The sequence below is a fragment of the Podarcis erhardii genome, assembly GCF_964252035.2.
Source record: "Podarcis erhardii genome assembly, chromosome: 5".
In the NCBI taxonomy this organism is placed as follows: Eukaryota; Metazoa; Chordata; class Lepidosauria; order Squamata; family Lacertidae; genus Podarcis; species Podarcis erhardii.
Window position 1 is genome coordinate 76,655,755 of NC_138509.1, and position 24,035 is coordinate 76,679,789.

At 43.4% G+C, this 24,035-nt stretch overlaps 1 protein-coding gene across 1 annotated transcript; it reads right to left on the bottom strand.

Annotated features, from left to right (window-relative positions):
- Nucleotides 1-2,143: 2,143 nt before the first annotated feature.
- Nucleotides 2,144-22,384, bottom strand: TM4SF18 (transmembrane 4 L six family member 18). Its single transcript, XM_081863601.1, has 11 exons — nt 21,920-22,384; nt 18,984-19,076; nt 18,453-18,601; nt 16,689-16,845; nt 16,276-16,370; nt 11,805-11,882; nt 10,314-10,560; nt 8,596-8,685; nt 6,618-6,760; nt 5,047-5,227; nt 2,144-4,280 (listed from the first exon to the last, which is right to left on the bottom strand). The coding sequence occupies exons 1-11, from the start codon at nt 22,094-22,096 to the stop codon at nt 4,266-4,268; spliced, it is 1,425 nt and encodes a 474-aa protein (XP_081719727.1). The 5' UTR covers nt 22,097-22,384; the 3' UTR covers nt 2,144-4,265.
- Between the last annotated feature and the right edge of the window lie 1,651 nt (nt 22,385-24,035).

Here is a 24,035-nt window from a genome sequence, read left to right on the forward strand (position 1 = left end):
AAGAGTCGGACACGACTAAACAACTAAACAACAACAACGTTTGATGTTTTACTATGGGCTAGGGTGCTAGGGGAGGGACCTTCTGGTTGCATGGGAAAGAACGGATTGGAAAACTTTCCTTCTGTGAACTTCCTTAGGTGATCTTGCAGTACAATCCCAACACCCTGATCTTTGCTGTTGAAGGGAGTAGGATAAGGACTCCACTGCAGAAACCCCATCTGCACAGAGTGAGAGAAGAAGCTTCTGGGAGTGGTAAGTCCCCATATGGGGCATTTGGGGTTGGGCCAGCAGTTTGGATCTGCTGATCCCTCAAGATCATCCTCGGAGTCCTCATCTGCAGCCACCTGGACCTGGAACTGGCACGGCAAAAAGTAAAACAAACAGCATCCCTACCTTCTGCCCTGGTTAGCCCGAGGGGCAGGGCTTCAGATGTCGCAATGTGTCCAGCCAGATGTTAGGATTGCTCTGCCCAGATCCAAACCCATGTCTCAAAATAACAGTTTGCTGAAAATAATGTCTGCATGATCCAAATGACATTTTCAGTAGTTTCTGCTCTCTTCCTATAGCTGCATAACTGGGTTTGTGTTGATTGCCATAATCAACTGGCCTGCTGCAAAGATGTTGTTGTTGTTTAGTCGTTTAGTCGTGTCCGACTCTTCGTGACCCCATGGACCAGAGCACTGGTAGCTTCGAGAACACTGTCCAGCCATCTCGTCCTCTGTCGTCCCCTTCTCCTTGTGCCCTCCATCTTTCCCAACATCAGGGTCTTTTCCAGGGAGTCTTCTCTTCTCATGAGGTGGCCAAAGTATCGGAGCCTCAGCTTCAGGATCTGTCCTTGCAGTGAGCACTCAGGGCTGGTTTCCTTCAGAATGGAGAGGTTTGATCTTCTTGCAGTCCATGGGACTCTCAAGAGTCTCCTCCAGCACCATAATTCAAAAGCATCAATTCTTCGGCGATCAGCCTTCTTTATGGTCCAGCTCTCAATTCCATACATCACTACTGGGAAAACCATGGCTTTTACTATACGGACCTTTGTTGGCAAGGTGATGTCTCTGCTCTGCTGCAAAGATATCTGAAGCTTTTAGATAGTTGACATAAGACTATAACAAGAGGCCTCTGCTGGATCAGGCCAAAGGCTCATCTAGTCTAGCAGCTTGTTCTCATGATGGCCAATGAGATGCCTATGAAAGGCATATTTTCACTGGGGACATACTGATCCTGTTGACTGCATAAAACGTCCTTTTCATAAACAGCATCTGCCTAAATTAGCTCACAGAACATCTTGAACTTCATGTAATAGCTTATAGCTTATTCTGATATATGGCTTCATCTTTTGTTTTAGAATTGACCACAGAACAATACAGTTGGCCTAATCTGGTTTTTCTATTTTGAAAAACCACCTTTAAAGGCACTATTAATATGCGTTTCCTGCAATGTAAGAACATGTGCTTTTTCCTTCTGTAATTCGACAAAAAAAATTGTGCTTAATTGCTTCATTAAGTTCATTTCCATTCACTGAAATGCAATTAATAAAAGTCTTATTAAATTTTACAAGCCATTGTGCTGGAAACAAAAAGAAGGATATGCAATTAATCCCAGAAATAAGTTTACACAGTAGGATTGCTATTATTGAGTTTTTATTACAGTAGTTTGTAAAACTTAGCCTATGACTAATGTGTGTAGGTTCATTATTAGAACTAAAATTCCCTTCAGGCAGAGCATGTCAAGATGAGGGTCCTGACACCCCCAGGCAGTTTGACTTCAAACCTGGTGACACTCCATTGTCTCTCAAGGCAGACAGATGCCAACAATACATATGGTCAAAAGTTCTGCTTCAACCTTAGCTATGCCACTTCCTTTATGCTTATATTAGTGTCTGGTTTTTCTTATTTAGCTTCTACTGCTTTTTGTATTTGCTTTATTTCAGTTAGATGGAGGGCACAAGGAGAAGGGGATGACAGAGGACGAGATGGCTGGACAGTGTTCTCGAAGCTACCAGCAAGAGTTTGACCAAACTGCGGGAAGCAGTGGAAGACAGGAGTGCCTGGCGTGCTCTGGTCCACGGGGTGACAAAGAGTCGGACAGGACTAAACGATTAAGCAACAACAACAAAGACAGATAAGATACAGACTGAATCAAGGCACACTCTGCATTGCTTTATTTGATAACCGGAACCTTGAAATAACAGTGGCTTAGTTTCAAAATATGTCTGTGCACTCAGTTATATTCTGTAAACAACTCTTCAAAGTCTGTCGTTATAGTCAAATAAGTTTTTCACTGTGGCTGTTGAGTTGTCTCTTCCATGCTTACCCTAGCTAATGCCTGAACAAAAACTGATGTTTTTCCCCTTCCTGTCCCTCCCCAACCCCCTGCCCCTGAAGCATGAGACAAAGAAGCCATTCACTAAACAGAGGCTGTGAAATTCTGAAAGTCTTTTAGTTTCTTTTGTTTTTGATTCTTGGACACAAATTTGAAATGTGACCTTGCTTCTCCCCGCCTCCCCAAATAATTACTAATGTACAGTTTCAGAGCTAGGAATCCTAACAATAAAGGGACTGGTCAATTAGGCAGGCGCTCCACTTCACTCTGCCACTTAAAACTAATGATAGGCATCGCCTCCATAGGGCAACAAGTTGAGGGAATGACAAGAGATCAGTCAGCAGAGAAAATATCTAGGTCAATTTAGAGGGCTGTGTGAGTGTAACTTGAGAAAAGAGCACTGAGCCTGCAGTGAAATGATATGTGGAATGTGAGCAAATGCCCCTACTTACTAGGCAGCATTTGTGAGGGGGTGGGAGGCTTATTCTCCCCCCCCCCATCCCACTGCAGCAGCCTCTCTCTCCTCTGCTTTTTGCCTTGGCACCTGCAGCAATTTTTTTCTTTTAAAAGAGCCACTCTTTAGAATTGTACAGAACCACAAGGCCCATCTAGTCCAACCCCTTGCAATGCAGGAATCTTTTGCCCAATGACCCACGACACTGAGAATAAGTGACTTGTGCTCTACTGACTGAGCTATCCACCAATTCTTCAGCAAAATAGCAAACCAATTTGACTACCCAGGAAAAATTGAGCCCTATGCCACTCACCACCAATGGGGGGGGGGCTGAGCGAGATGCAGTCAATTTGATGCAGCCCCAAAGTGAACATAACCTCAACAGGACATAATTTCTCAGAAAGTTTCCTATACAGTGGTACCTTGGGTTACGCTTCAGGTTATATACACTTCAGGTTACAGACTCTGCTAACCCAGAAATAGTACCTCGGGTTAAGAACTTTGCTTCAGGATGAGAACAGAAATCGTGCTCCGGTGGCGCGGCAGCAGCAGGAGGCCCCATTAGCTAAAGTGGTGCTTCAGGTTAAGAACAGTTTCAGGTTAAGAACAGACCTCCAGAATGAATTAAGTTCTTAACCCGAGGTAACAGAGTATCTTTGGCACCCCTTTGCAGCTCTCTCTCTCAATCTGTCTCTCTCTCTGCTGACTTGGAGCCATATATAATTCACATACAAGGCCAATCTGATGGAGTCGCCATGTAAATATTCTGTTGCACTTCCTTTTCAGTTGTTTCATCAAGTGTCCCTCAAGTTAAGCTGATATTTCACTCCAAGAGCACAGCACACTTGCGCTTCCTGTTGCCTAACCGAAAGTCCACTTGTATATGCAAATACAAAAGGGGGCTTGAAAGGTAAACAGATTAGAAAAGGAGGAGGAAGGGATAAAAACAGGGAGTAAGAACATGTGGATATGCCAAACATTGCACACCTGCAATGAAGGGTGTGCAGCATCATAAATCACATGCTGGGGAAATAGGGAGTTGAACCCCATGTAACATATAAATATTTAGTTTGTTTCATACAGGTTTCTTCAAGGGCAAGTGTCTAAATGAATCCGGTTGTAGAATGTGACATTATATAATCCATAGATTTCTGAATGCGTTAACTACAGGTTTGTGTCGCTTTTTTTTTGAAGTAATGAGTTTACCACGGTGGAAAAATGTACTTTGAGTAAATGGTATTGTTGCTGTCTGGATGGGTTGTTGTTTTTTTCTTGTTTGGGGTTCTTTTCTTTGTGTTGTTAATTGATAATTTCATGTATCAATATTTTGAAAATGAATAAAAATAATAATTAAGGCATGGAAATGTGCATTTGTGTATAAAAAAGGAATGCAGCAAAACAGAAGGAGCACTCCAAGCTTATCAAGTAAGTCAAAAGGTGTGATCAAAGACATGATGACATGCTAGCGTCTGTGCTTCTTTTCTCATGAATGTTAGATCAGTGCAGGCTGTGGGAAAGAACAGAAAGAGGTCAAATTTTAACTTACAAGTTAAACCAGAACTTGGAAGTTTTCACTTATATCCTATGCAGCTTCGCAGTCAAGCACTATTTATTCATTTACCATACTTACCATATTCATAGCCCTGCCTATACCACAGAGCCTATACCACAAAGCCAATCAGAAGGTCAGCGGTTCGAATCCCCGTGACAGGGTGAGCTCCCGTTGCTCGGTCCCTGCTCCTACCAACCTAGCAGTTCGAAAGCATGTCAAAGTGCAAGTAGATAAATAGGTACCACTCCGGCGGGAAGGTAAACGGCGTTTCCGTACGCTACTCTGGTTCGCCAGAAGTGGCTTAGTCCTGCTGGCCACATGAGCTGTACACCGGCTCCCTCGGCCAGTAAAGCGAGATGCGCGCCCCACCCCAGAGTCATCTGCGACTGGACCTAACAGTGAGGGGTCCCTTTACCTTTACCTTTATACCCAAATATTCCAGGGCTGAAAAGCATAGTGGGAGCAGTGCTTTTTTCCCCAGGGAGTACTCAAGAGTACCTAGTTTCTGGCACCTCTTTTTTTTCTTTTTTTTTTGTCAAAAAGTGTGGCATTTAATGTAACAACTTCATAGTGAGCACTGGCACCTACTTTTCTACAAAAGGAAGCACTGGGTGGAACTCAAATCCTTCACAGAAGAGCATTTAGCTATAAAGCTATGACAATAAGAACGGGTTTGTTTCTTTGCTGTTTTTTAAAGCAGCTTCTGGAATGATTCTCTTACCTGAACAAAGACAGAATAGGTCCCACAAAGTATCCTCTTTAGCTCTGCAATCACTTTCAGAAAGCAGATCAATATTTGGAGGCCGCTAAGAGCTATCAGAATAGAAAACAAAATGATGTTCCACTCCACTACATAGGCAGGTTCGGAGCATTCGGACCAGGAGGCGTGATCCGTGAGGTAGCTATCAGAGAAACAGCAGCACAAAGAAGTTAGAAGCTATTATTGTAGATTTACCTCAAGGCCTGTCAAGTTTGGCAGGCAGGGGAAGTGTCAGTCCCCATTCAGAGCTATAGCCACATGACTCATTTTCTCATCCATCTTTGAGGCTATTTCAAAGAAAGAATCTGACCCACACTTCCTTTTCTAAATCTAACCATGCTTCTAGCCCTGTGAACTAGCCATGGTGACAATACTTGCTTCCTTCGGCCTCAGTTCCTCTCCCAAATATGGCTCCTGTAAAACATGTTGCCTTTGTCCGCTGCATTTCTGGAGCTGCTTTCTAGAGATGTGAGGGATGTTATTCCCCATTAGAGTTTCTACATCAATAGTGGGTGGTCAGGGCCAGCCCTACCATTAGGCAGAATGTGGGCAATTGCCTAAGGCGGCAGTTGCTGGGGAGCAGCAGCGGCTGCCCTCTAGTCAATCCATTCTATTGGAGATCAGAGCTATGCATGCTACAGGCTTGGCCTACACTCCTCAAACTAGCCTGCTGATCTCAGGTGCACTGGAAGTCACTATCCCGTTGCTGGTGTTGAAGTAGGATTCAACTACCAGCTTTTGTCCATGGGAAGGGAGGTACCATCTTCTCCTTTGCCTCAGGCAGCCACATGTCTTGCGCTGGCTCTGTGGATGGGCTACCAGGGACAGAGGTGTCCCCACTGTAATGTTGCCTCAAAGCACAGTTTCTCCCCATGTGACCAGATAGCAGCCATTCATTTCTATGGGAAGACATGCAGGCATGCGCTAAGGGCCCCATTAGTGCATGGGCTAAACCCCCACATACACTGAATGAGAAGTAGGTTTTGCCTTTTCAGATTGTCTTTACCTCATTCCATCAAACTCCGTGGGACATACTGAAAACTAACCTGGACCCTAACTGCAGGCCCCTACACCTCGTGCAAAGGCACCAGCATTTTACTGCGAATTTCTACTAAGATACACGTTTTTGCAAGCAATTTGCCCTAGTAGAAGGCATATTCCTATGTTACTTTTACTAATATATATGCACATTTGACTCTATATTTCAAAAGATGGGTGTTTGGATTTGATATCCTGCTTTATCACTACCCGAAGGAGTCTCAAAGCAGCTAACATTCTCCTTTCCCTTCTTCCCCCACAACAAACACTCTGTGAGGTGAGTGGGGCTGAGAGACTTCAGAGAAGTGTGACTGGCCCAAGGTCACCCAGCAGCTGCATGTGGAGGAGTGGGGAATCAAACCCGGTTCACCAGATTATGAGTCTACCACTCTTAACCACTACACCAAACTGGCTCTCTCTGTGTTTTGGTCTGGTGTTTTGGGGGTTGGTTCAAAGCTGCCCCTTAGAGACAGCAATCTTTCTTTCTTTCTTACCGGCCTGCAGTGTCTTTGAAGGCATACTCCCAGCCAGCGGAGGTTCTGCAGTATGGGCCCTGCACTAAACCCAAAGTAGATATGATCAGGCTGTATCCAGAGAACGCGATGCCTAGCAGGGCAAGCACAACTGAAATGAAGCGCTGCATTAAAGAGAGCACAGTGTTATCTTTATGACAGTGAAGGAATTCCATCGCTTAAGTTTCCTGATAAAAGTGTGTGTGTGTGTGTGTGTGTGTGTGTGTGTGTGTGTGTTTTCTACCCAATACTTAGATGAACTCAGCATAGAAAGTGTTCCGTAACTTAAAGAGCCAGGGGGAAGGGGGGGGGAATAGCAATAATCTTTAGCACAGATTAGAATGAATGTTGTTGGCAGGCAATGTCTCAAAATAGCACAATCTGTTATAAGAACACACTTCTACCTTGTTGGAACTGGTGGAGGAATGCTATCACTACAATAGAAGCAAGCTGCAAGAAAGGGAGCATTGTCTGAACAAAGTTTGCTGGGGGGGAGTTACGCTGACAGCCTTTGTAATAAAAAAATTAAGGTCTTCTAATATATACAGTCATACCTTGGGTTAGATGTGCTTCAGGCTGAGCGTTTTCAAGTTACGCTCCGTGGTGACCCAGAAGTAACGGAGTGTGTTACTTCCGGGTTTCACTGCTCGCACATGCGCAGACGCTCAAAATGATGTCACATGCATGCGCGGAAGCAGCAAAACCCGACCTGTGCACGCACAGTCACGTCTTACGTTTTACTCAGGATGCGAACGGGGCTCCGGAACGGATCCCGTTCGCATCCAGAGGTACCACTGTAATAAGTGTTCATAAATGTACCAACCAAGCACATACATAGATATGTAGACCACATGTCTGGAGCAGCACAGGAAGACCGTCCTGAAACGGTTTTGACTCCCAAACTGACCAAATATTTTCTCTGCAAGGAGGGAGGGGGTGAGGAAACCTTCCCATTGCCTCAGGAATTGGGTATTCACCATCTCAAAGGAATGGCCAGACTACCAGGAAAGGCAATCAGATAAGGCATTAACAGTTAACCTGGCAGACAGGAAAAACAACAACATTCAAATTTCTATTGTAGACCACCTTTTCTATGATGTAGGTATGATGTTTGTGGGGGGTTGTCTTGGGTTACACCCCTTCTGTGGTGTATGTATGATGTATGGAGAGGTGGTCTGGAGCTCCAGGGCAGTGAATTTAAAATGTCTATACAAGGGCAGGCACACCTTGGTTCTGGGTTCCTCTTCCTCTCTCCTGTGTGTGAGGGGAGCACCCTGTTGCAACAGCTTTCATAAAGATCAGGCTTACTAGCTGCTTTGCTTCTCAATATTCTCTGGTTGGCCTCTGTTATTTTCTCCTACCAATGGAGAACCTACAAAGGATTCTATAAAGGGCTCTTGTATGCCCCATAAGGAAATAAGGGCAGATTTTGTTTGCAACACCTCTCAGTTGGATTTGCTGTCAACATTCTCAATGGGTGCTGGTTTTAGGGGGTGGGAGGGCAATTGGGGTGGGATCGAAGGGCGCATGGATGCTGCATCCAGTTCACTCTGCCCTCCCCACAGCTTCGCAGATCAGAACGAATGCTCAATAAATAGCCAATGCCATCTAATCTCCCAGCAAGTTTTGTGCAAACAAGTCAGGATGAATGCTCAATAAAACAGGTTGTCTGGAGGCAACATGTGATTCACCCCACAGTGATGACCGTTTGAGGTAGGAAGAAATTGGCCGGAATCCCAGAGTATCTCATACAAATACAAAAACAGAAAAGGTTTCCGTCAATTTGAGAGCAGTGGGATAACTTCTTCCTGTTGTTGTTTTTCACCCCAGGAGGAGCTGTGGAGATCAGAGGTAGCCTCTTTCTTTTCCTCTCCAGTACAGAGTAAGGAAGGAGATGGGAGCAGAAAGGGTCAAAGGAAGTTTTTGGCACAAATGCCATGTGTGGAAGCAAGATACGCACCCTGTAGGTCCTGGTGCAGCTTTCACTTGGGCAGCATTTTTGGAAGGTGTCTCGGTCCAGGAATATTAAAAGTGCTGCCAGCATAAGCATCTGGAAAGGCAGGAATGGAAGTCACAGAGGATATGGTATCCAATAATATCACGTTCTTATAGACTCTATAAAGAGGGACGCAGGTGGCACTGCGGGTTAAACCACAGAGCCTAGGACGTGCCGATCAGAAGGTCAGCGGTTTGAATCCCCGTGACGGGGGTGAGCTCCCGTTCCTCAGTCCCAGCTCCTACCAACCTAGCAGTTCGAAAGCACCTCAGAGTGCAAGTAGATAAATAGGTACCGCTCCAGCGGGAAGGTAAATGGCGTTTCCGTGCGCTGCTCTGGTTCGCCAGAAGCAGCTTAGTCATGCTGACCACATGACCTGGAAGCTGTACGCCGGCTCCCTCGGCCAATAAAGTGAGATGAGCGCCGCAACCCCAGAGTCGGCCATGACTGGACCTAATGGTCAGGGGTCCCTTTACCTTTATAGACTCTATAACAGGCATAGGCAAACTCGGCCCTCCTGATGTTTTGGGACTACAACTCCCATCATCCCTAGCTAACAGGACCAGTGGTCAGGGATGATGGGAATTGTAGTCTCAAAACATCTGAAGTCATCTGCCAGTTCTCATTAGTTCAAGCCCATGTCATACATATTGAGATCACACTTATATTACTCTAGAGTAGGATGGAAGGCTCTGCCAGTTTTGGTTTTCTCAATTTTCCATTTTTTTCCAGTTTAAAGTTCAATTCTCCACATTTCTGCCACCATTTGCGGGGGGGGGGGGTGTTGCTTTTTTTGTTTTTTAAAATCCTTATAAAAATGATCAGCATTTTAATCTGACTTATTCCTAATAAATATATTTTTGCCCTGAACATATGGGATACAGCAATTTCTGAGCATCTCAGCAGACACAGGAGAGCAAATAAAGGCATAACGAATAGAGACACCTTCCCAAAAAAGTGGACCTCTTTCTTTAACTATGTTAATGACCCAAATCAAGACTTTGTTATACCAAACTGCTCAGTATTCTCAGTGGAGGGAATACTTTAAGTAATATGCTTGAACACTGAATGTGTAAGTTTATGTTTAAAGTCAATGGCTAGAACAAACAACATTAGATGTACTGCTGGAGAAGTGGCTCTTGTATTTGAATTTGTTTAAAGAGCAATAAAAATTGTATGTAACTTTGAATAACATACTTTTTTTGCAAGCAATTTCCCCTGATATAATGCATTTTGTAAGTTATGTTCACGGACATATGCACACTTTCCCCTAATATATTTGTAAAAATGTTAGTTTACAAATGCATCACAAAATTTGAATAAGTGAGAATTTTGGAAGGCGGCTCTGTTTCGGTTCTCATATTGTTCTAGAAAATGCAGATTTGATAGATTCAGCTTTAAATGTGAAATGAATTCCGCCCCGCCCCCCCATCCCTTCTCTGTAGTAAATGCTTTGGTATGTTGTTGGCAAATAAGCCTATATTAAAAAGCACTTTCTTTTGGGTGGCTGTCACCCTTGATTTCAGGATCCCAATTACATTTCCTGACTCTAAAATAAAGCCACTTCTCAATTCTTCCCCCCATCTGCCCCTTCAGACATTGCAAGATCACACAGCAGATTAGCACCTTGTTGCAGGGATCCCTAGAGAAGCAATAAAAAAGAAAGCATAAACCACACTTACCATAACACCGGAGAAACAGATTCCTTCAAAATACCACACATAGTTGATGAGATTGTTGCTGGAAGCATATAGAGCTTTCCCATCAGGAAAATAGAGCAGGATATTTATAACAATGCTCCAAAGTGCTAGGGGGATTAACAGGCAACTGAGGCAGCCGCCACACTTTTGTAATGCCATCTCAAAAGGGCAGAGAAGGTGGTGGCCAATCCTTCCTGCCAAGTTGTCAAACGTCTCAACTTTCTTGTTTCAACTGAGTCATTTCGCATTGACAAGAACCCGGTTGCCGGGATATGATTCTTCTCAAACAAGCTCAGTGCCCAGCAAATAAAAGCTTTGCGGTTCGTAGAACAATAGGCAAATGCCACTGGCTGGAGTTCTTGTCATATCCTTGAAAGGAGGGGAAGGTGTTCCTCTGAGGAAATTCGCCTCTAAAGGGAATTCCGACTCAAACCTCAGTCGCTCTTCGGAAGACAGGGGACTCAGTAAAGAAAAAGCACTTTATATGAATTATAATACTATGACACCAGATGGTGCTGTGGAGTCCTGTCTTTCGCCAGTGGGATTTCCTTTTACAGTGGTACCTCGGGTTGCATACGCTTCAGGTTACAGACGCTTCAGGTTACAGACTCCGCTAACCCAGAAATAGTACCTCGGGTTAAGAACTTTGCTTCAGGATGAGAAGAGAAATCGTGTGGCTGCAGCAGGAGGCCCCATTAGCTAAAGTGGTGCTTCAGGTTAAGAACAGTTTCAGGTTAAGAACAGACCTCCGGAACGAATTAAGTACTTAACCTGAGGTACCACTGTATGAAGTTTACAATGCATTTAACTGAATCACTTTTTTTGATGTGTCTAGATCCAGCCAGGGCATAGGAAGGGGGGGGGTGGCGGTCCAACCCTGGTGTCATCCTTGAGGGGAGGTGACAAAATCCCCCCTGGACACTGATCGCCATGCCGATCACACCCCCACCCCGGGTGCACGGCATATGCACCGCTCTGGGCATAGCTGTCAATGTTTCCCCTTTTTTAAGGGAAATCCCCTTATTCCGAATAGGATTCCTCACAAGAAAAGGGAAAAGTTGACAGCTATGGCTCTGGGTGCCCCAGTGGCTAGTTCCACTGCTGGATCCAGCCAGGGTTTCTCCAAAAATAAAAGAAAAACAGGACAAGGTTATGTAGGTAGGACCAATTGACTACCTGTTTTTCATTTTCCGTAGCAGCATGCAGTTGGGTTGGCATTTAACTGAGCTTGGGGCCTCAAGCTCACCCAGAAAACTTGCCCTCTTGCCAGATGCGCCAACGCTGTACGAGGTACAATTGATTAGGATGCCAAACCAATTCTCTTCTTTACCTTGGTGCTGCTTTGTGAGGATGATGCTCCAAGTTGGCTCCAAGTTTCCAGAGAGCTGGGTGAGCACCCGGAATAAGGAGTTGATGTTTACATGCCTCTACATCCCAAAATAAGTCTTAGTCCATCCCCAAACATTAACTCACCTTCCCACTCGCAGTGACTGTCCCATTTCAGATGCAGTAGCATTTGTCTCCATTTCAAAGAGGTTTGGATTTTTTGTACTTTAATACGTGATACCCATAAGAACAAATAAGCATAACTGTTAAAAGCAGGTGATGGGTAATACTGTATTGGTCTGAATATAGGCTGCACTCCCCCCCCCCAAAAAAAATCTAGCTTGTATAAAACCTGAGTGAGGTTTATAATCATGTACTTCTAGGTAGAGAAGCCATGATTTAAAATGAGATATTGGGACCCACGTAGGGCTTTGGGATACTTCGGAAGTTTTTTTTGTAAAAGGATCACCTGTCCTTCTCGGCAGGTATCACTCGATGCTTGGCTGAATTGATTTTAGAATGAATTGATTTTAGAACGTTTTTCAATTAATTGATTGTGATTTTATATAAACTGTGTTATTTTTACTGTTGTCAGCCGCTCTGAGCTTTATGGTACATGTTTTCCTTTCAAAAAGATCTCGTTCCGGGAAGCGCAGTTTATATTTGGAGGTGGCTTATATTTGGACCAATTTGGTACCTCTTCCTCAAACCCTGTCATTTAAAGCCAAATAGACAACACTAGGTTAGGTGAACAACTAGTTTGACAAAAGGCTGGGTCTTCCATGCACCAGGGTGTGGCAACCTGTTTCAGGTGGCATCATGAGGAAAGGATAGCTGCAGACAAGAATTTGTGTGTGAAAAGTACAAGAAGACTTTTTACTGGCTCCAGCATTTGGGCTCAACTTTAGGCAACAAAAATTATCTCATACCTGGTAGAAGGCATCTTTCTATGTTCTTCCTAACCTGTTTTTACAAAAACGTAGAACAATTTCAATTCTAGTATCGAAATATAGGATGCACTTTTTTTCTTGAAAACAACAGAATTCAGTGTTCTGCAGTTCTAAATGCAGATGTGTGGGAATAAGTTGAGGGAAGGCTATCATTTAACTAAGTAAATTCCTTTTATTAGTGGTTTTGTTTGTTGAAACGTGACTACTGATTTCAGACTGCATGCGGGTGCTAGTAACATTATGTTTATCGAATAGGATTACAGTATATACAACTCTCTGGCCGGGCTCTAAATGTAGGCCTGCAGCAGGGTTTCTCCCACCCCAAAAAGAATTTGTAAGAAGGGAGTTTGGGTTGTACTTGGGATGCAATGTCTGAAGACCACACCCTTTGTGTGCTGCTTTTCCACAGCTCAAAGTGACTTTCCACAGGCAAAAAATTTTAATCATAGATTGTGCATGCCAAACAGAAGAAATGTCTTCTGCTTTTGTTGGATTGCTAATTAACAGACAGTTTCTCAACTGTTGCTTAGTGTTGCAATAGTTACAGCTACATTCCCATAAATGACAAGTTTCCTAGTTGTTGTTGCTTGCCGAGAGAGTTGAATAATCTACCTGCTGACTGAAACCAAATTTGATCAAAAGCAATTCATTTGCCAGACGTAAGGTTTTTGTTCTGAAAGGGTTTAGAATTCATCAGTAGGCGTTATGTCATTGCCATCATTTCATGTTAGTCTCTACTTGCATAAGAAAGCCGAAAAGATTTTTGTCATGACTTATAAAGATCACTTCCAGTTTTGCACTAACTGCAAATCAAGTGTGCAAGAGGATATCTTCTTACAGTGAGAAGAGATGAAAGACAAGGAACACATGTACACTGCAAACATAAGATGGTTTTATACCACTTAACTACAAAGGTTTCTTCAAAGAATGCTGGGAGTTGTCGTTTGTTAGTTATTTCATCAGTGGAACCATCCCCCTCGGGAGGTTGTGGGCTCTCCTTCCCTGGAGGTGTTTGATGGTCATCTGTCATGGATGCTTTAGTTGAGATTCCTGCATGGCAGGGGGTTGGACTAGATGACTCTCTTAGTCCCCTTCCAACTCTGCAGTTCTTTTTTATTTCACTTACTACAGAGATGCAATAGCTTATAATTTTAGCGCACGAGCTGCCTTTCTCTTTAGCAATTTCCTTGCAGCACTTCATGTGGTCTATTTCCGGTGCCAATTCATTCATAACCTTCTCAGATATTTAACTGTGAATTTTGTTAGGCAGTGAAATGAATCTCTATGAAAGACGTGAAAAGAAAGAAAACACACGTGGGGGTTGTGGGGTTTATTTTATTGTTATTGTTATGGATCACTGTCATCTTAATTTTCAACCCAATCTTTTTTAAGTCAAATCTCCTTCACTCCTTCCCACCTTGACGTCATCTTACTTCCTTCTTCTATAGGAAGATACAATGTTCAAGGAACATCTCTGCTCCTTAGGTATGCACTCCCCAAATATATCTCTATATCCATAAAGGATAAATAATACAACTCCAGCCCTGATCAGGCATTCCACGGAATGTGTGAAGACAGAGACTGTGGGAGGAAGGTGGAGAACGCACGCCAGCCCTGACCTCAACTCCACTTCTGACTTCAACACACCGAGCGCAAAGGTCTGAAGTTTATTCTAAGTGCATTTGGCTAAACATACTCGGAATCTTCCCCATGCTTGAGAACGCAAGCAAGGCAGGGGTCTCAATCTCAGGAAGACTTCTATGTGGGTTCAGCTTGGAATCCCACTTCAGATCTTTGCACCTGAATTTTGCTTCCATTGTGGTGGGAAGTGGAGCTAATGTACTCAACTCTGTTCCTTCCCCGGGTTCATTTTGAACACCTGAAGGAGGAGATATATGACGCGCCCCTAATATGGGCATAGGCAAGGGGGCGGGGGGGCACTTGCCCCCTCCTAAATGAAGTAAGTAAATAAAAATACTTTCCTAAAAGTAGAAACCGTAGAAAGATTGACAGATTTTTCTGAGCACTTGGGGTAAAAACAAAAAGTAATTTAAAACAACATTTTATTCCGAATCTGCTAGACAGAGGACGGTGACAGGTGTCCTGCCCCTCCCTAACATAAATCCTGACTACGCCCATGATCCCTAATAAAATGAGTCCAAGCTTTTACTGGTACCATTACTCAGCTACAGCTCCTAGTGCTGTCATTTGAAGCAATAAACGTCTTGTTGGGGGAAATCAATTTATACATGAAAAATAGAACATTGAAAACCATCCAATTAACGATGGAAAACAGTATAATATATGCTAACAACGCAATCCTACACATGTCTACTCAGATGTAAATTTCACTGAGTTCAGTAGGGCTTACTCCCAGTTACGTGGGTTCAAGGTGGCAGCCTAAATGATCCATCGGTCTGCGCTTACACAGCTAACAATATAGTTACATTTCTGTAACGTAAGAGAGCTCAAAGGGGATCTGGCACAATATACTTTTTTTAATTGCCGAGTTACGTGCCAGAAGTTTTTAAACAATGCTATTCGGGAACAACGTATGTGACATGAACAGAGTACATATGCTATATAAAACAAGTGCTAAGAATATGAGTTTTGTCTCAGTTCAAAAAAATACAGGAATAATTACAGTGAAGTATGAGAAGTTTTCAACCCATTTCCAAGTCCAAGCGTTTTAGCAAGGGCAGGTCTGTAAAAGATTAAAAACACACATTTGATAAATACATGAGAGCAATAGCCCAGAATCAAAAACCCTTATCCATTTATAGAATATAGGCAGCCCAATGCAGAGTTCACTGAATTCAAGGTCAATTTCAATGGATTATGACTCATTTTCAGAGCTGATGCACTGATCTGAATGGGGGAAACTCCCCACTGCTAGATCCTCTGTTGTGACACCAACTTTAGTGTTGGCATCCTTTGGTAGAGTGTCATTCACACAGAAAATAGTGGGGCTTCTTCCTTGTGTGATGTTTCTCACTCCTGTACAACAAGATTTTGGTTGATTGACCATCAGATGTTCCCATGAAAGAGAGAAAATGATAGTCACTCAAGGACCAAAGGAACAATGCTTGGAAGTAAAATGGGTAGTAGATACTCCTTATGAGACCAGAAGATTATAAAACTAAATATGGCAGTAAAAGCTCTGGTGACCAAATCATTTAGAAAGTTTGGGAGGAAATTAACATCGTGGGACACTTGCACACATTCTCATCTTTTCATATGAGCAAATCCCACTGATGTAACATTATGCAGCATTTGGGAAAGGCATACTGTCATGCAGTGTTCTTCAACCTTGGGTCCCCAAATGTTGTTGGACTACAGCTCCCATCATTCCCCACCCCTGGTCCAAGCTGGCTGGTGATGATGGGAATTGTAGTCGAAGAACATCTGGGGACCCAAAGTTGGAGAACACTGCTCTCATGCCAAAGCTAAGAGCCACAATCCAAGATAGCACTGAAAATACATCATTGCGCTGAAATCTATGGGTTGTGTCCAGATATGTCACACTCAGAGTAGAGTCATTGGTACAAATGGTCATGACCGATTGTATTCAGTGTGTCTACTCCAAACATCAGTTAGTCAGATGCAACCCTATAAACATGAATGCACTCACCTCTATTTTGGATTGTGGCCAAGCATTTTTAAGTCACACTGATGCCGCTTGGGAGTGTTTTAAGCACATGCCCAGCTCTCTTGAGTGGCAACACTCATTTGGTTGGGGCCCACAAGCTGGATCGATTCTGTGCTGCAAAACCAATTAGTAGTGTTTGGTTCTTTTTGATGTCTGTTTCGCTGCGTTGTAATTGCTAACATTTTATTGGATTTACATTTTTATGGTACGGCTGCTTTGGGGGCATTGCCCAAAAGGGACCTATAAATGCAATAAATATAGAAATATACTTTGTATTTGCTTGTCCAGGCACGAATTTCCTAATGACACAGACATAATGGCCATCCTTGGCTTGCTGAAGCAGCTTGTAAAGCGTCATGGGCAGTTTCTGCGTGATCATATAACCCCAAAAATACTTGTTGAAAGCTTTGGGTAGCCTTTAAACACACTTACCTCTTTGTGAACGTGGCACACGGCACATGCACCTCCGAGACAGCCCCTTATTATGTGAATGGTACAGATAATTATTTCGATCCCGCTCAAAACAAGCAGGATGGCGAACAGGGTCACGTTCCAGGTAACAATGTGCCATGGCTCATGGCACAGGTACCTATTGAAAACAATCACAAATATTAATTTGTAGCTGTAGAAGTGGAGAAAAGGTGCCACAACAACAACAACAAATTGTTCTAATAAATTTAATAGCCTTTGTCCCCATTTAATGTTTTGAAGATATTTGCTCTCTATTCCTGCGCTGCCGTGAATATATGCTGCTTTTTCAGACAGGGAGGAAGGGAGAGAGAAAAACAGCAGTCAGAAAATATCCTCACAACATGGTTTTTCCTCCCTGGAGAGGGACTGTCTGCATCTAGAAATAGACAAACTTTTTATTTATTTCTGTTTCTTATTTTTTCAGTCTTAAGTTCAGTTCTTCACATTTCTGCATCAGTTTGCAATTTCTAAGAAAAGTCCTCCTGAAAATTCATCCCAATTTTAGTACTCAAACAGTGGTACCTTGGTACTTGAATGGCTTGGCTCCCAAACAAATCGGCTCCCAAATGCCACAAACCCGGAAGTAAGTGTTCCGGTTTGTGAATGTTTTTTGGAAGCCGAACATCCGACATGGCTTCTGCGGCTTCCGATTGAGTGCAGGAAGCTCCTTCAGCCAATCAGAAGCCGCAGCTTGGTTTTCGAACAGTTTCGGGAGTCGAACAGACTTCTGGAATGGATTAAGTTTGAGAACCAAGTACCACTTGGTATATACATTTTTGTAGGCTCTCCCCCCCCCCGACATACACATTCTTGCAAGAAGTCTTCCCTAATGCATTCTCGTACCCAAGTTTATTCATTTGTGTGCACCAGGGTTTCCCAAACTTGGGTCTCCTGCTGTTTTGGGACTACAAGTCCCATCATCCCTAGCTAGCAGGACCAGTGGTCAGGGATGGTGATGAATGACAGGATGCAATGTACTACTTCAGTGGTTCTCAAAGGGTGTGGCAGGAGAGTATGGCAAGAGGGGTGGGAAGATTCAAGGGCTATCACAGAAACATTTAAACAATTCATTTGTGTTGATAAGGAAATGAGGGTTTGTTTATCTCAAATTAGACTTAATATAAAAGATTACCCAGCAAAAGCCAAGTCACACCTCTCATTGAATCTGTATGCATACTTAAGCATGCACACACACACACACACACACACACACACACACACGTATTTTTCCGTGAATAAAACACCCCATTAAGAAAACGCACTATGCACGATCGCTTATTTTAAACTTCAAAAGTTTAGGGAAAAATATAGACTTATACATGGAAAAATATGATGTGGAAACAGAAAGAGGACAGAGATTTTCCTTTTTCAATGTACTTCTCATCAACAAAAATTTCAGTGTGGCGCAAGCAAATTTTCATTCTGAAAGTGGCTCAGAACAAAAAGTTTGAGAACCACTGTACTACTTAATAATCAAAACCTCCAGGCAGTTTACATAAAATATACCTTTAAAATGCCAATATAATCAGACAAGATAGTCTTTAAAAAATCAAAATAAAACCAGCAACATAGAATAATAGACTCTGATGCCTGGGCAGTATGCAAAGGTGTTCGAGCTCCAGCACTCATCATTCTCAGTCCACATGGCTGGTTGCCTAAGATGATGAGCGTTGCAGTCAAAAAGGCACCCTGCCCCTGCAGTCTGCCACAGGAAAGCTTACATACCCTTCATGAGAGTTTAAGAACGGATAGCACCCGCTGTGGTCATCAGTGCAATAACAGTAAGGTCTTTCGGCCAAAGCCAAAGCTGAAATGATGAAGCAGTATCCAGCACCAAGAATCCCAACAGCGGCCACCACGACTGATGCCAGCAGCTACAATAGGAAAGTAGAAAGAATGGAGTCAGGGGACGCTGGTCTGTTAAGACAAATGGGCTATTGCCCCACCACTCCAGTCTGCCCTCAGCCAGTCCCATTTCTTGCCTTCTTGCTTAATAAATAGTCCAGGATGTGGTTCTGGTTGTCAGGTTCCTCCTAATCAGTCCAAGTGTAGAACTCAGTAGGGAAGAGGACAACATTAGAAATGGTTGGCTCTGCCTGCCATTGGCTCTGGCGCCACCTAGTGTTGGCCTCCCTGCCTTCCACCCAACCAGCTGCGATGGGTACCCACCACCAATGAAAGGAATGAACAGCCTCCTCTGAGTTTCTGATTGGGTCTCATATTTAAATGACTGGCAAAGGGAAAAGGCTCACTTACTGCGCAGTTTCTCCCATGGTGCTCGTGAGGAAAGCATCCATGGAAACACCCCTCATTTTCGAGTCCAATGAGCACAAATGCCGGGATCAACACCTAGGTTTAATTTAAAAACAAAGAAAGAAACAGTTGTATTGCAAACAATTATATTAGATCAGCGATTGTACAGTGGTACCTCGGGTTAAGAACTTAATTCATTCTGGAGGTCTGTTCTTAACCTGAAACTGTTCTCAACCTGAAGCACCACTTTAGCTAATGGGACCTCCTGCGGCTGCAGTGACGCTGCTGTGCGATCTCTGTTCTCACCCTGAAGCAACGTTCTTAACCTGAGGTACTATTTCTGGGTGAGCGGAGTCTGTAACCTGAAGTGTCTGTAACCCGAGGTACCACTGTATCTGCATCCTACATCTCACTATGAGTTTCTGATTAGTTTTGATCATGCCTACTGATGTGGCTCAGCTTACATCTTGTATCTCATTTATGTCCAATTTCTTCTAGCTAATTAAACCAAAAGTTGTTTTGTTTTTTTTTTTTTTGCAGTTGCCCAATATCAGACCACCGTAATTAATGGATTTGACTTCATGACTTTAGCCTGTAGCCCATTGGCTAACAAGTGTCAATGTACCAATTCAAGCTTATTAGCCAATGGGCTACAGGCTAAATCAAACCTGGCCTAATTTGAAATTAAACTATTCCACTTCCTTCATTTGCCCCTCCCCGTCACTGCACAAGAGAGAGGTGGCTGCTGAAAAAATTATTGGCCTGAATCAGCTGAGAGGGGATGTTTAGGTCTTGTCATAATGATGTCATGAACCACAGTAGGAGAAGGGATTATTAGCCGACACCTTCCTAGGCACCTATAATTCTAGGACTGGCCAGCAGGGAGGGGTGCCACCACAGACCTGGCATCTTGGCAGCAGCGTCACCACCAGGGACAGTGGGAGGGCAAGGTCAGGAAGGTTCAGGTGCAGCAACAGGAGCATTGGTTTGCCTCTATTTTTTGCCATGCCCAAACAGCCTTGACCTTGCTACTGCCCCATTCCCTGACTGCTCCAGCATGCAGCAGCTACACAGCTGCCCAGAGGCCATGTCTGCAGGTGTATTCTTCCCCATTGCCAGCTCCTGTAGCAAACAAAGGTGGCATACCCTCCTCCAAGCGTCCCGATTTTCCAGGAACAGAACAGTCCCAGAATGGTGAAAGCTTCTGTTTTGATCCTGGAATGTCCCTATTTCCCCCAGCTGTTCTGCCGCATTCTAGCTCAGGCCGGCGCTTGTCCTGAAGGGCAGCGGTGGCGGCGGCAGTGGCAGTGGCAGCTGCAAGGGAGCGCCCCACCGCCTCTCCATGGCTGCTGCGGCCGGCCTCCTCCCTTGGGTAGCTGGTAGCTGCTGCCACCGAGTTGTGCCGGCTCTGAGGGGCAGGCAGAGGCCAGGGTCTTCCTGGGTGGGAAGAAAGAGGAAGTGGAACAAAGCGCAGGGAGTCTATTCATTTATTTTTAATGCTTTAAAAATTAAAATTATTTATTATTATTATTATTATTATTATTATTATTATTATTATTATTACTACTACTACTTATACCCCGCCCACCTGGCTGGGTTTCTCCAGCCACTCTGGGCGGCTTCCAACAAGAGATTAAAAATACATTTAAAAAAAAAAATGCTTTGTCTGTCTGCATCTATTCTCGCCCCTTTCTGAAATCTCATTATTGGTGTGTGGTTTGTCTTTTGTGTAAATTTACCAAAGAAAATAAAATAAAATCAGGATTAAGGGGTTTCCCCAGGACAGTGTGTTGTGTCCTATTCATGTAATGATGGTGCCACTCATTCTTTCTCTGATAGGAAATGCTCTGTGGGGGGGGGGGCAGCAAAAAGGGGGGGTCAAGGTGGGTCAGTTGTGGGGGGAGAGTGAAATGCCCCAATTTTCACCTGAGGAATGTTGGAGGCTATGAGATGGTTGAGGACTGATCAGTTTTGAAGTGAAACAGAACCCGAAACCAAGGTAATGGCTTCTACTGTCCAGGAGACACCCTCAGTAACATACTCATTTGTGAATTAAAAAAAATGCCATCTTTAAAACCAGGAAACTGCCCAACATGAAACTATGATCGATTAGGATGTTGTTGTCAATTGACTCTAGAAAGGCACACCGTGTGTGTGTATGTCTAAAAGACATCACTTTTGAGATTCAGAATATTTACGTGTCAGTTTTGAAAGCGAAATGAAAGAAGGGGGAAATGGGAGAACAGAGGAAAAGAGCAACTTACGGTAATCTTCTCAATACTCTGACAATATATAGTAAGTATATAGTAAGTTTTACTATATACTGCATGCTTCCCACCATAAAATAGAATTCGTGCTCAGCAGGAGAAGACATCAAGTGGATGGGTGAAATATCTTTTATTCCATTCCTTATTTCTGAATCTCCCACAACCACCTCACAGAGGCCTTCAAGGATCTTGTTCTAGGCTATCTGGAGCTCTGAATAAGAGTGCTCCTCTTAGGAGGTGGGGATACACTGCAACATTTTGTTGCAGGCCCCACTAGTATCATTCTGGTTAAACTTTCTGGTTTAACTTCAATTCTTCAGCAGATGTCTTGGTGGCTTCCAAGAGGTGCTAGCCAAGACACTTTGGTCTTGACTAGAGCAACATCAATTTAGGATTCTGAAAGGACAGCAAAAGGACAGATCGTGCCACAAGGTCAATTTTGAAAAGGGGGGAAAAACTTGCAGTTCATTTTGGTGGTTTATTGTTCTGCAAAAACTCTGAATTTTTGAAACTTAAAAAAAGTAAACATAAAAAATAAAAATATGGCAAAGATTCCAAATCCAGTGAGGCCATGTGGAAATTTTTCTGAAACATGAAATTCAGCAGCTGAGGGAAGAGAAGCATAAGAACATCCATTGTGAGAAAGGAAACATACAGTGATTTGTTACTCACCAAAATACCTCCTCCTACAATGCCATGAAGACAGCCGACGTATCTGCTGAGGTGGTTGTGCGAAGCGTATCTTATTTCTCCATTGGGAAAATAAAGCAGGATGTTTGCTACGATGCAGAGCACAGCAAGAATCAGCAGCTTGTACCCAACATATTTAATGCATCTCCCGTAACACATGTTGCTTGCAGTTTTGTAAATGTTCTGTCAGTCGGTAGAGCCAAGGATCTGCCTGCATGTACCTATCCAAGAGCAAAAAGGGGGAGAGAGAGCTGTGCTCATTCCTTCTTAAATACCTTGGGCTACCTAGTTACCTGGATGATTATTACACATAAGCGATGAATGGCCACTGGGACTGAAGAATGTAGGACCTGGGAGAAGCACAGTCTCATTGGCCATTTCCAATCAAGCAGTTGCCAAATTGCTACAGCGCTTCAGCTGGCCTGAATTTTAACCTTATAGGAATGAATAATGGCATAGGCAATCCCACATGAAGAACAGGTTTCTAGACATAAAGGCAGCTAAAAAAAAAAAAAACCTGGAAAGGGATGAGAGGAATACAGAAGAAATGCTATGCTCTGCCAGGAACAATATAAAATTGTTGCTTTTCCGAATATGTTGAAGTGGTTTACGCAGTGCTTTTTTCTGAGGGGGGGGGGAACGCAGACCCCTAAACATTGTGTGAATCTAAGTGTGGCCCCATTGAGGGGCAGTATTTCAATATGAGTAGGAAAATGAGAGTACCCATAAACATGTTGTTGTTGTTGTTGTTTTAAAAAAAAGCACTGGGTTTACGACACAAAGAGGCTGGAATCGTAAAAATGCCACCAAATAAACCCGTTGCTGAATTTTAAAACTATAGGTGAGTGAGAAACCTTTTGGAAGGAGGACATTTATAGAGCATTGGATAACTAAATTTAAATGAAGACTAATCACATTGATTTCAGCTGGGTTTATGCTGTCAAAGAGTTAAGGACCACAGGTTGCCTTGCTTGGATCAGACCAAAGGTCAAGCACTCTGGCTCCTACAGTTGCTACTATTCCCCTTGGAAAGCCGAGCAGAACATAGTGAATAATGTCATCTGCTGTTGTTTCTCTCAAACATTATTTTATTAGATTTTTTTAGTCTACCCTTCATCACAAGGTTCCAGTAATCAAAGGTATTGTCAGACGATGGAGTCCTGTCATTATTACACTTAAGATTTTGCCTTTCCTTCAAGGAGCTCAGGGGTGGCATACATTGCTCTCCTCCTCTCCATTTTATCTTCATAACAAAGTTTTCATTTGGTCAGGTTGAAACAGACGGTGACTGACCTAAGGCCACCTGGTAGCTTCATGGCTGAGTGGGGATTTGAACTCTGGTCTCCCAAGTCCTAATCTAGAGCTCCAACCATTATATCACACTGGGTTTAGGCAGAGGAGGCCCAGAATGACTACAAAGGTTCTGTCGTGGCAGCAAAGCTTCCAGGCTCACCTTCTGCTAAAGAAGTGACAAGAAAATGACCCAAGAAGCCTTGCCAATGACTCATCCTTATGCTTACGATGGCAGCCAGAGAGCGGGCAGGAAACTAGGTGTGAGTGGGAAAACAAGAGAAGCATTTTAGGACTTTATAGTCATGAAATAGGCAGCTTTAGTTTGTACTAAAATAAATTTATGGCTTTAATTAAAGGTAAATGGGCTCTTGTAATGGGGAACACCAGGACATGAAAAAAAAGCCAATGGCCCATCTAGTCCAGCATCTTCCTCTCACAGTGGCCAACCAGTGGAAACCCCCAAGCAGACCATGAATGCAACAGAAACCTCCCCACTTGGGATTTTCCGCAAGTGGCCTTCCAATGACACAGGTAGGAGATAGTCGCCATGTCTAGTAGCCATGAACAGCCTTATGCTCTGTGAATTAGTCTAAGCTTGCTTAAAGCCATCCAAGTTGGCCATCTCTACATCTTCTGGGAGTCAATGCTGTAGTTTAAGCATGCACTGCATGAAGAAGTCCTTTCTTCTGTAGGTCCTGAATCTTCCAACATTCAGCTTCATTCAGTATTCGGAGTTGCTCCATCCCCCTGATCATTTTAGCTGCTCTTTTCTGAAACCTTTTTTAAAACTCCGCAATATCCTGTT